Here is a 14,250-nt window from a genome sequence, read left to right on the forward strand (position 1 = left end):
AAACTCGAATTTACTTGGGACTCCATGAAAGTCAAAGGGAGATCATCAATCTTAGATAACTTTAACCACATATAATCTAACATTAGTATTCAATACCATTTTTTTCAAAATAAAAAATAATAATAAAAAGAAAATTAAAATATTCGTAGAACAATAAAATAAATATAAAAAAAACATAAATAAATAGTAAACTATAAAAAAAAAATACCAATTCAAACTAAATAAAATTAAAAAAATAAAAAATAAAAATATTCATTGAAAAATAAAACAATAAACCATAAATAAATAGTGAACTTAAACAAATAACAATTAAAACATAGAAAAATATAACAATAAAAAATACAAAAATAAAAAGAAATATTTATGTAACTAAAAATTAAATATAAAATATAAATAAATAATAAATGAGCATAAGTATTAAGTTATTACTCAAACTAAAAAAATTACCAATTAAAAAAAAATCTTTGTATATTATCCGAAAGTGAACTTCCGATAAAATACACCAAAGATAAACAATTGAAACAACACAACCATGACATTCATGTTTTCCCCTACTCAATGTCTTCAAACCTCATGGTTGCAAACGTCACGGACAAAGAAAAAAAAAAGACAAAACATGCACCTCACAATATATTGAATTCCTTAAACCTCTGCACTATACAAGTAAATAAAACCAAAACTGGGAATGGACATTCCAGATGTCCACATTCGGAAGAAAATGGAATCAACACACCACTTTTGAAAATGATAAATGCTGGAAGTCGACATTCGGTTAATTTTATTTTCAGATGTCCACTTCTAAAAGAATACGATGAAAAATATCATTTTCGGACAGTTAAAGACTGGAAGTTCACATCTGATTACAAACAATTTCGGATGCCCACATCTGAAAGTATGGGATTTTTTTTGTTGCTTCGGAAGTCGACTTCTATATATAAATATTATTTCGAGAAATCATTTCCGTCACAGTAAGTCGAATGTGCAGATTCATAGAAGGTTAAAAATCCAACTCAGTTTTTTTTTTCATCAAACATTTCACTACCTCAAATATAAACTTATCATACCAAATAAATCACAATCAGACGTTGCAATGCGTACCTTTTTTCTGAAATGAAATGAATCAAGGTTTTAGATAGTGAAATAGTAGTGGACCCGACACCAACTAACGGATGAACTGCAACATCCACTTCATTACAACAAGATACAAAGAAAGATTATTTTAAACTCTACGATTGAAAGTGAAAGGGCGAGAAACACTTGGGGTGCAACGAATCCATATATACCAAATACTATCAATTAATAACTTTGTTAAGGCAATCAACTAACTCTAGAACTTCATAATTATTTAATTATTACGTTACCTAATTCACTTTTTTATTTTAATTTGAACACTTTTTTTTAATTTAACTTTTCAAGGGAATAAATGAAAGAGCACAAATACTATCAATTAATAACTTTGTTTAGACGGTCATCTAACTCTAGAACTTCATAATTGTTTAATTATTACGTTCATTTTTTTATTTTAATTTAATTTTTCAAAAACATAAATGAAAGAGTATGACTCTTTAAAGGTGCAGAAGAAATATTGGAATGCAGGAAAAAACACCCTTAATTTTCTAATAGGCCAGGCTAGTCCAATCAACGCTATAAATGGGCTGAAATCCTTTTTTTGTACATGACTCAATCAAGAACTATTTAAAAAATATTTTTCAAAATCTAATTCTGAAAAATATTGTAAAATGTATAATTTAGAATTAATTGTTGGTAACATCCAAAAGTACTTTTTTGTTACATAATGATATTTCTAAAATAATTTAAAGTATATTAAACAGATAGTCGATTCAATTTAATAATTATTAATATATCTTATTTTTTATATAACAAAAAGTATAGTCTTAATACAAAAAAAAATAGTTTTATTAATTTTATTGATGATTGAGATAACGAAACAAGTGTTTAGCATTTAGGATTTAGTAATAGGTAGAAAATTATAATAATTTTATAATTATTCCAACTTTACTCATATTTTAGATTCACTTAAGAGCTTTGACAAAAAAATAATTGCATATTAATACTATTTTTTCTCTTTGTTTGATAAATTTAAACTATTAGTAAAATTAAAAAAATTAACAAAAATATTTTTTTAAACAATTTTTTATTATTATTCTAAAAATAAAATATATTACATTAAAGGGACTGTTTACCTAATTAATATCATAATATTTATTCAGAAATAAAACTTTTAAATATTTAAGCAAGTCCATTATAAGGAGGCCTTTTTCTTTTGGCAAGGGTATTAATGGATTGTTAGTAAATTAACAAAACTTAATTTCTTTTGGCTCAGAATGATAGAGTCAGTTTTCACATCACAATATTGCTTTCATTTTCATCATCAATTTCATTTCAAAACTTTCTAAACTAAATAAAAGATATAAACATTGTACGGACCAACCAACCTTAAAAAAAACACAATCAAATTGTAAAAGTACACTGCCTAACCAACTTTGTTTTTATACTACCGAAACAAAAAGTTTTATAATTTTCAAAATATTTAAATACATTTTTAAATATCTTAGGAGGTAGGAACAAAAAAGATGGTGATACAGAGAAACTATTTATTGGACTATGCTCATGGTTAAAAAAAATTAAACAACTCGTAATCATTGTTCAAAAAAACTAAACAACCCGTAATCATTTTAAAGTAAAGATTTTCAGCCAATGAGGTTTCTTGTAGGCTTATTTTCTTGTTAACCCGTATTGTATCATATTCACACACAAAAAAACCTTACAAAATCAAAGACTACTTCACCACTCCACCATATCCATGCAGCCTCAGTCCTCCTCTCCTCCACTTAAAATTGAAAACTGCCTCCTCTGCTCCACTTCAAATTGAAAACTGCATTATTAACTAATGAAGAATAAGGATAGTTAAGGATAGTTGCTCACAAAAAAAATTAAAAGAATACAGAAAATACATATAAATTCAATATGCAGCACAGGAAAGATAATATTTCACCTATATAATACCAGGTCAAATGCAAATTGTTCACTATCATATACATAACAAGATGCCTGTATCAGAAAGAACCTACGTTATTTTATTACTAAGTGGTATTGTTAGTTTCTTAATGTTATTTGTCTCAAATAACAATTAAATTCCATATTCCATACTATACCATCACAGAAAATGTCTAGATTTGTAACACGGTTACACTAGATCACCATGACAAAGTGCAAAGGTGCCAAGTGTGTGTGGATAGGTGGCCATACTAGACTATCATATACATAACAAGATGCCTGAATCAGAAAGAACCTACCTGAGTTATTTTATTATTACTAAGTGGTATTGTTAGTTTCTTAATGTTATTTGTCTCAAATAGCAATTAAATTCCATATTCCATACTATACCATCACAGAAAATGTCTGGATTTGTAACACGGTTACACTAGATCACCATGACAAAGTGCAAAGGTGCCAAGTGTGTGTGGATAGGTGGCCATACTAGTGTATTACCAATAACTGCAGCCTATATATCAAATCATGATCCCACACATCCAAGCCTAGTTCACCCCAAATTATAAAACAAACAAGTATGCAATGTCCTACAAACAAGTACCAATCAATCAGTATACATTGGATATCTAAATCGTTAACTTTTCATTCATATATATTGGTTACTTTCAAATACTCATTCCAGATCAGCATACATTGCAGCTACAAATTTAAAAATTAAATATGAAGGTCAGATCTGGACTAATTACATTAAATATTAACAAACATCAAATAAAATATCACATACCTATTTCAAATTTTCAACTTTTCAACTTTTTAACCTGTTTAGCATGCTTTGAAGATAAACCTGCAATCGTATCTGCACTACTCTTCTTTGATGTCTCCATTTCAGCATCCAGCTTTGATATAACGTCTTCTGCTTCCTCCAACATCCTTTCTGCCTCCATATTATCAGTTTCCAGCTTTTCTAAAGTTTTGTTTATTTCCTTCATCTCCCTACGTATCATATCTCTCTCTGTTTTCATTGATTTAACATCTGAAAAGAAAAACACATCAAAAATAAAAACGAATAAATAAAAAATTTTAATTCCTTCTTTTGTAAATAAAAATAAATAAAATTACCAGACAACAGTTGCTCATTCTCTTGCCCCAAGGCTCCTATGGCTTCAGAATGCTGAGCATGACTCGATTCAATCTTCACGGAAAGGTTATTCATGAGCATACTTATGAACTCGCTATCGTGATGCATATTGCGATCAAGAGCACTTATGTTATCACTGTGCTTTTTCAGCCAAGTTTTAATGTTATTCACATCCATTCCTATCCATGATAATTAACAATTTTCAATATCATCATAGAAAACTAAATAGTAAAAATTGATAAAAATAAAGAAACAAGACTTATTTATATATAGTACGAGATGATTCATAGCTTCCAAAGAGAGGTAATTATGATGTTCAAATGAAACAAAAGAAGCAAATTGATAGCTGAGAGATTATGGAAGTGTTAAGAGTATATAAAGCAATGATAAAAAAGAGTGTTGGGTCCGGTATAGAATGAACTTAGAATCATGGAATCGACTCGATCATCAGATTTTCGATTCTAAGTTCATAACCCTAGCCCATTCCCATTTTGGGCGGAGCATATCTACTAATTCTTTGATTCCAGTTAGTAAGATAAGAGTTGAACTAAGAAATAGATTCTAGAAGCTAAAAAAGGGTATCTTGAGCAATTTCAATAATAGGGTTCATTGATATTCCTGGTATAGTAGATGCTATCACACATACAATCATACTTAATTCGATGGAATTGTTTGATCTTAAAGGGGACCTTGTACTTCTATAATAACATATATAAGAGGGGCTTGTGATCCAAGTGGGGGCATTAAGGTGATGGAAGAAGCATATTGAACCGAGCTAAATAGACTCAAGTGGTGTGCACCTTGTACTTCTATAATAACATATATAACATATATATAGTTGTATCATTGTATCTTAGAAATAAATCGCTCAGTCCCAAAAACAAAGACCAAACACTATACGGCCTCCCAATAATAATAATAATGATAATGCTTCAACCATCACCTTTTTACACTTACACTTGTCTAAACACTCTCATCTTTTCTAACTGCACCACTTTATTCCCTAAGCTCTTTATGTTTTCTCTTCCTAAATATTATGGAGTACCAATAGAGGTTGAAACCATGCATGGTCTCATTTAAATGATTTGCTAATGCGTCTGCAATGGCATGGCCTTTTCCAACCGACCCCTAAAACACTGTTGCAAAATTATTACTCTATGGATGCATTGATATTGCATTTGGAAACTTGAAGTCAGAAGAGGAAAGGATGGGCTTATGAACTTCTGAGCCCGAAACTGGTTCAATCATTTCAAAAAATCAGGGAGGAAGAAGTCGCCAAATTGTTGAAAAAGGTACCAGACTTTACTGTCATTGCAAGCTCTATTCAGTTTCAAATCATTAGCAATAACTTCCTAATTTATTTTTCTTGACAGAAGTAATACTCCAATTGAATTTACTGGAAAACCAAAACTAAGATAAAGAAACGATTAAGTAATGAAAGCTATCTACTTTGATGGGAAAAATATCGTCAATGGTTATTGTCAGATGGGTTACCAGAGTCTCTGCTGATGGGAAAAATACCATCAATGCCCGAACGAAATCGGGTGTTGACAATGTCAAATAAATCCTATTTGAAATTTTCTTGAACTCTTCCTTTAGCATGTTTTTTTCTTTCATAAATATTTTCAAAAAATCCCTTTTAATTGTATTTCTAGAAACTAAAGTGGCATCAAGATTCAAATAAGTTATCCAAGTTTTAAGCTCTTCATACCCCACAAAACTGAATGGTAAACCATGTCAGATAATCAAATAGGCACACAATTCACAAGAAACCATTTGATCTATTTTTTTGCTTTCAACTTTCCTTGCCCGTCCATAATCATTTGTCTCACATCCTCACATCTACCTTAACTTCAAGTGCCATCTTTTTCAATTTTGTATTTTTTGTTGCAGCCACTACACCTTGCCTTCTCTTTTCCATCATCACCAACCCCAATCCTAATAAAGTATTTCCAACAATCAGAAATTACTCCCTTATCCCTTCTCTTATTAAGTTCAACACTCTCATTATCAATATCATCTTCAACGTCAACCTCATTCTGGGTTACATGATCTGGTTCATCAACATTTGTGTCATTTCCCGTAGGTTTACTAATAGAATCATCCATGATTACTAAATCCTATTATAGAAAAAATTTGAAATCCTAACGAGTAACACAATTCATTCAAATTACAATTCACTCATACATAACAAACACTCGAATTACAAATTGTCATAATATTTCTAATATAAGGTCTCCAAAGGCGAAAATACCCAATTACAATTCAAAGTCAATAAAGGCTAGCTAGTTGTATGTGAAATTAAAACCAATGTCAATCTAAAATGTAAATCACGAGCTTAAAAGATTCTGCCATACCATACTCAGATTACAAATCAATTCAATCATGAAGCATACACAATAACACAACACAATTGACTCATCATACACAATAACAATCCATAAACACAGTGACTGCTACCTATATGAATTGAACGTTATCTTGAGATCAGAACATAAACTTAGGAGATTAACGAGAAAGGTTACTGTGATGAAGATGAAAGGAGAGAATATTCATCTGGTGAGCGTGAGAAGGGGGCGAAGAAAATGCCCCGTTATATCCGCACCATGCACACTAGTTGTCTAAAAAGGTTCCATGTTGAACAGAACAATCTCCATCCCTAGGCACCAGTACCAGTACCACTTACACTTGATACTCATCATAATCATAATGTTGTAATGAAGAGAGGACAAGGAAATGCAATCACGGAAGCATCACAAATAATAAATATATTCTTTTTTCATAATTTTTAGAACCAAACCAAAGTCAACAATATTAGCAGGAAAGTAGCAGTACACTTTGAACAAAATGTCATACCTCTCTTCCGTTTGTTCTCATTAATAACAAGATGATGGGGATTGATGCACTTTGGAGATAAAATTCTGATGGAATTGACTCATAAAATATGATAGATTGCAACTGCATGTTAATCAAACTTCGAACAAAATATTAATATCCTCCACAATATCCTAAACACCCAAGCCCAATAAGATAAAATCCGCTTTCTTGTGTTTTGGATTGGATTCATACCTTCTTCTTTGTCTCGTCAATTTACTCTACAACCCATCATGCTAAGTTTAATTAACTAAAACTACCGCTTACTTGATTACTTGATTTTTTTAAATGCTTTCAGCAACCACTTATTAAATCACCATGGCTATATACTCACTGATTCACAATAAGACAAAAAAAAAAGCAGAGTCTCACAATAAGAAAAGATCAAACAAGCATTTGTAATGAAAATTGGCAAATTGGCAGCAGGTATAACATATTTAAAAATTATGCAGACAACTTCAAAATAAATGAACTAAATGAAAAGCAATTGACTCATTTCAATCCAAAATGTAAATCATGAGCTTAAAAGATTATGCCATACCATACTCAGACTACAAATCAATTCAATCATGAAACAGACACAATAACACAACACAATTGACTCATCATACACAATAACATAACAATCCATAAACACATTGAGAAAAGCAATTTATGAGTATGTGAGTATGTTTCTTGGTTATCAGTAATTATGTATGCTCGCTTCTCATTCAGACAGGTTTTCTCTTTTTTTGGTTTCTTTTTGTAGGCTTTCTTCCACTGAGTATTTTTGATGTGGTATATTCGATTAGAATGAATTAGATTGGATTTTTTTTTTAATGTTAAATGCTATTTCCACATTATCTGAGAATCATATATGTATAGCAACATTTCCATAACAGAAAGTGTTGACACTAAAGGAAGTTCGGGAGATGGATTTTCTTTACAAGGTATATTTATTGATATGAAGTTAATATCAATATATATTGTGTCAACTATGCTTATACATGTTTCCATTTGCCACATTGTTTAGATGATTCATGAAATAATGTGTGATTATATTCTCACTAGTAGTCCATGTTCTGCCTATTTATTTGTTGTCAGTATCAAAATATTCTTTACTCTTCTCTGTTGTTGAACTTAGTTTTGTACATTATATATGGCTAGTGGCTACTATGGTATTTGTTCACTACATAAATGTTGAGAGAATATCATGATGTGGCATTAAGTATAATCTTTTAGTCATGTTACAAAGTATTAACTATATATGGGGTGATACAAGTTACTTGGAGAATATTTCAGTGGTATGTTTTTAATGGTTTTCTGTGTGTTCAGTGCTTGAAAAATTATGAAGGAAAATAGAGAGGAGTGTATTACTTATAAACAGATGAAATTATTCCAGTCCTGGGTACAAAGTTGTTTGTTAAGGAAAATAGGGAAAAGAATAACAAGAAAAGTCTAAGTGTTCAAGAGGCCTTGTGTTTTCCAAGGCCCCAGTTCTGAAATTCTAGCCCTCACCCCTCTCCATGATTTCCTACACTTAGATTCTTTCTCCACACAACCCACTCACATTCCTTCCCTACTGCCAGATTGGCAGTTGGCAGGTGTACCACAACTCCTTCTCCTTACATATTACAGTCACCTTAGTCAACTTGGCTTCAGGTTCTCATCACTACCTGATTTGGCTGTCTAGTCTGATATTCTTAACAAAATAAGATTAATGATAGCGAGTTTAAAATAGTGGCCATGGATTTAGAAATTTTTTAGTGTTAGCTAAATACTTATGATGATTCCTTTCATTTGTTTACTGATTTTGAATGTTAATACAGACATATTATCACCTTTGATTTTGAAGGTGGACTCTATTAATGAGGATAAAACTAAGGAATTATAAAACAAAATCTGTACAACAATTAGTTCCATTACTTATTTAAATTCATCAGAAATTCTAAATATTAGTGCTTGAAATAGCAGGGTTGGGTTCTTGAGTTTACCACAACACTGTATGTGGTATTTTCATGTGGAAATCAGAGTATTCCAAGAGCAGTGGTGTTTGACAATAAAACTAATGACCATTTGCTTTAGTGGCTAGTGGAAGAAATAGAGCTTAAAGGATAACAATTATGAATTTTAAGAAGTTGTGATTAAGTCGGGCTTAGTTGTTTTTTTTTTCATTATTTTTGGTACTAATCTTGTCATTCCCTTATATGTACAGCAGAAGAAGACTTTTGAAGGGGAAGAAGGGAAACTGAATCCAGGAAATTGAACTTAGTAGAGATGCCATTAGAAGGTTTGTCTATGTTGGGATGACCTGCCATTATCACAGGAAGGTGATTTTGTAGAGATTTTACATATTGTTTTTGCAAATGGAGGAATTCAACTCCTCTAAAATGTTGGGGTACTACACCTGTAGAAGAAATTCTCTGTATCGTAGGAAAAATGAAAGTACAGTACTTCATTTCCTTGATTCTCTTAATAGTTAATTTTAACTAGGTGGCAACGGGCCAACCCAACAGATTTTATATAATTACACAACTTCATCCAACAGAATACATCAAAATACCAAAATCGAAAAGAACCATCAGCTTCCTCAAAATTTCAGATCTAATCCAATAGAACAATCAATTCTTCCATTTCACTGATCCAGTCCATTCACGCTCAATCAAACATGAAATAAAAAACAGAGCAATCAATTCTTACATTCCACTTATCCAATCCAACCATTAGCAAAATCGTGACAAACACAAAGGGATTACCAATTGAGGTTAGAGTGGGAATGAAACCAGTTTGTTTGTTGCAACCAAGATTATCGAACTCGCGGGTTGACTCGTAAACCCGTACGAGTCTGCGAGTCATGACACTGTTGACGAGTTAACTCGCATATAAACTCGTTATTTGTCAAACTCGGAGTAAACTCGGAGTTAACTAGCTGACTCGTACCAGACTCGTGAGTTTGAGAACGAGTTACCGAGTTCAAAAAACGGGATGAAATGACAGAAAAATATGTTGTTGGCATTCAGATTTTAAGCCCAAATTAAAACCCCAACGACTCAAATCGAAAATCCAATTGTAAGCAGAGATCGAGACCCAAATCCCAAACGGAAAACCCTAATCGAACGTTGACCTATTTGAGTTTGATCTTCATTACCTTCGACGCCGTAGCTCCGCTCGTCCACGTCGCAGTTCCGATCACTTCGCGTCGCAGCTCCGTCGGGTCTCTGGTTCAGCGGCGTCACTGCTCCCTTTTCTTTTCCCTCTTTCGTTGTTCCCTCATGCGTACGCATTCCCTTCTTCTCTTTCTCCTTTTACTAAACATTATATCTTGCTTTTATTTTTCCATTTATTTTTTTTATTTTTCTGACTTTCGTGTTTGCTGCTGTTACGCGTGCATATATATATATATATATATATATATATATATATATATATATATATATATATATATATATATATATATATATATATATAATTTGCTTTAATTTCTTTTAAAATGTTCGTTTATCTTATATTTGAAGTCGTGTTTTAATATTTTAATTTATTTATTACATAAATATATCTTTTAATGCATTTTTTTATAAAATACATATTTTATTTTATATATGTATATTGTGCGATATATTTTTTATATATAAATGGTAATATATTAATACGTGATAATAATATAATATTATTAAGTTAATATATAAAATAAATTTATATTTACTAAAAATGAAGTGAATAAATAGAGAAGAGAAATCCTAGATAAACAAAAAGAAAAAAAAGATAAACAATTTTATAAAAAATAAGTAAAAATAATTATTAATTTTAAAAAAGTTAATAAATAATTATATTGGAAAGGGTAAAATCGGTATTATAAAATGTGGATATAAAAGAGGAAATGTTTTTTTATATATTGTTTTATATATATATATATATATATATATATTATTATGTAGTTTTGTTTTTTTATTTTATTTATTGTATTTCTGGTTTTTTAGAAAAATAAATAATTTTATTTTAGTCGATTGAAACTAGTTTACAATGTCTGGAAGTGGGATTGGGACTGGGAGGACTTCAAATTCTTGTGATCCTAATGTTAATGCATCTTCACTTGCTAGACCTTCTTGACCTATAAGTAAAAAGGCTATTGGAGTCAAAAAGTTGAAGTTATTTATGTTTTGTGTTTTGTATTAATTAAATGTTTGTTGTAATTTGAACTTATATAACAATCATGTGTGTTGAACTAAGTTATTTTATAATTATTGAACTACTGATTACTATTTACATTAATGCGTGGTGATTAAATTCTAAATTGATATGATATTATATACAATTTTTCATACGAAGTAGGGGTGTAGTAGACTCTTACGAGTCTACGAGTCGGGTCTACGAATCGAGTCTATGAAGCTCTCACGAGTTTAAGTAGACTCTCGAGTTTGATAACCTTGGTTGCAACTCTGATTTGTCTTAGGGGAAGCGGAGAGTGAAACCCTAACCAGAAATTGCAACGGTGGCCAAGGATTCTGATGTCACAACACGGCAATGGGATGCAGGCTCCAATGGCGATGATGCACGATAAAGGGTTTGGTTGTGAAGGGGAACCAACGGTGGATGAATCGTGTGCGACGTTTAGAAGTTGTGGGTTTCGCCTCTAATGGATGGTGATTTGGGGAAGAAGAAATTGGTTGGAGGGTTTCGCAAATCACCTCTAATGGATGGCAATTTGGGGAAGTAGTGTTAAAGGGATATGTTTGTCATTAATTTGCCTTAAGAATGATTTTGTAATATCTAAAAAAAATAAAAAGTTTTAATATGAATAAAGTAATTTTAAACATGGTTCCCTGTAGTCTCAAGTGGACTGCGAATGGCCACGACGTGGTTTCAAAAGTGTGACTCAAAAATACATATATTGAACCATAAAAATGCGGTTACTGTTACATGCCTTTGTATTTGTAATTTATTTTCCTTCATAGTCATTTTATCATCTTAATAAAAATAACAATTTTTAATAGCAATAGAGTATTTTTAAACATGGTTCAACCTCATTCTGAGTTACATGATCTGGTTCATCAACATTTGTGTCATTTCCCGTAGGTTTACTAATAGAATCATCCATGATTGCTAAATCCTATTATAGAAAAAATTTGAAATCCTAACGAGTAACACAATTGATTCAAATTACAATTCACTCATCATACATAACAAACACTCGAATTACAAATTGTCATAATATTTCTAATATAAGGTCTCCAAAGGCTAAAATACCCAATTATAATTCAAAGTCAATAAAGGCTAGCTAGTTTTAAAATATTTAAATTAAATGTAATTTAAAATATTTAAATTAAAAATAGTTTTAAAATATTTAAATTGAAAGTAATTTTAAAATATTTAAATTAAAAATAATTTTCCAATGTTTAAATTATTTTTGTTTTAAATATTTAAATTAATTATAATTTTAAAATATTTAAACTAAAAATAATATTTAAATATTTAAATTTAAATATATATATATATATATATATATACTAAAATTAAAAATAGATTTAGTATGATTTTAATTGAGAATGATTGACTACAAATATATTCTTTAGTAAATTTATAGCTATTTTGCTACGAACTAGCTATTTTTTAGAATGATTAACTCCCTTGGTCCATGTTTTTGTTGAAAAATATCAAATAGGTCCTAAGATTTTTTTTAGTCTCAATTAGGTCCATATTTTTGAAAATGTGTAATAATTAGGCTCATTCTGTTAGTATAGAGTTAATGGTGTTAAGGATATGTCACGTGTCAGCTCCACATTTTTTTGAATTTTTTTGATTTTTTTTAAAATTTTTTAATTTTTAATTTTTTTTTTGAATTTTTTTTTTTTAAATTATTCATGCCACGTGTCACGTCAATATTGTGCCACGTGTCAAGTCAGTAAGGTGACACGTGTCAAATCATTATCTGAATCTCAATTTGGTCCATATATTTGTTATTTTTATTACATTTCAGTCTATTTTTTAAAAAAAATTTAAAATATATTTATTTTAACTTTTTACAAAATTATTTTAAAATTTTATATTTAAATTTATAAAATTGTTAATTTTAAACCAACTCTAACATTTGTATATAAATTATTTAAAACAATTTTGTAACAAGTTAAAATAAATATTTTAAAATTTTAAAACAAAATATAAAATAAACTTAATATTATTAAAATGTTTAATAAAAATATCATCATAAAATTTATAGAAAAGTTAAATTTGATCTCAATTTGGAAAGGATAAAATTTAAAATTTAAAAAAAATGGACTGAAATATAATTAAAATAACAAATATATGGACCAAATTGAGATTCAAACAATGACTTGACACGTGTCACCTTACTGATTTGAAACGTGGCACAATATTGATGTGACACGTGGCATGAATAATTTTCAAAAAAAATTTAAAAAAAAATTAAAAAAAATTCAAAAATTCAAAAAAATGAGAAGCTGACACGTGGCATATCCTTAACACCGTTAACTCTATATTGACGGAATGGGCCCAATTGTTACACATTTTCAAAAATATGGACCTAATTGAGACTAAAAAAAATCTTAGGACCTATTTGAGATTTTTTAACAAAAATATAGACCAAGGGAGTATTTTAACCTTTAAAATATTTAAATTAAAAATAGTTTTAAAATATTTAAATTAAATGTAATTTTAAAATATTTAAATTAAAAATAGTTTTAAAATATTTAAATTGAAAGTAATTTTAAAAATTTTAAATTAAATATAATTTTAAAATATTTAAATTAAAAATAATTTTTCAATGTTTAAATTAATTTTGTTTTAAATATTTAAATTAATTATAATTTTATTTAAATTAATTATAATTTTAAAATATTTAAACTAAAAATAATATTTAAATATTTAAACTTAAATATATATATATATATATATATATATATATATTTACTAAAATTAAAAATAGTTTTAGTATGATTTGAATTGAGAATGATTAACTACAACTATATTTTTTAGTAAATTTATAGCTATTTTGCTACGAACTAGGTATAGTTTTATTTCTTCGCTATTTTATCACAAATTAGTTAGAAATTAACTATAAATATATGTTCTAGTAAATTTGTAGCTATTTTGCTACAAAGAAGCTACAAATGGTTTCCTTCACTATTTCCTCACAAATTAGTGAGAGATTAGTTACAAATATATATTATGGTAAATATGTAGTTATTTCACTACAAACACGATACAATTTTATTCTCTCGCTATTTCTT

The 14,250-nt window shown here is 29.1% G+C and overlaps 1 protein-coding gene across 2 annotated transcripts; it reads right to left on the bottom strand.

Annotated features, from left to right (window-relative positions):
• Positions 1–2,598: 2,598 nt before the first annotated feature.
• Positions 2,599–10,344, bottom strand: LOC114183330 (leucine-rich repeat and coiled-coil domain-containing protein 1-like). Of its 2 annotated transcripts, none has more exons than XM_028070308.1 (4): positions 10,155–10,303; positions 4,135–4,332; positions 3,800–4,048; positions 2,599–2,896 (listed from the first exon to the last, which is right to left on the bottom strand). In XM_028070308.1, exons 1-3 carry the CDS (start codon positions 10,288–10,290, stop codon positions 3,813–3,815), a joined length of 570 nt encoding a protein of 189 aa, XP_027926109.1. In that variant the 5' UTR covers positions 10,291–10,303; the 3' UTR covers positions 2,599–2,896; positions 3,800–3,812. The 2 variants fall into 2 exon arrangements, with proteins under 2 accessions (XP_027926109.1, XP_027926108.1); XM_028070307.1 differs by having other exon boundaries at positions 2,602–2,908; positions 10,155–10,344.
• Between the last annotated feature and the right edge of the window lie 3,906 nt (positions 10,345–14,250).

This window comes from Vigna unguiculata, chromosome 5 (assembly GCF_004118075.2).
Source record: "Vigna unguiculata cultivar IT97K-499-35 chromosome 5, ASM411807v1, whole genome shotgun sequence".
In the NCBI taxonomy this organism is placed as follows: Eukaryota; Viridiplantae; Streptophyta; class Magnoliopsida; order Fabales; family Fabaceae; genus Vigna; species Vigna unguiculata.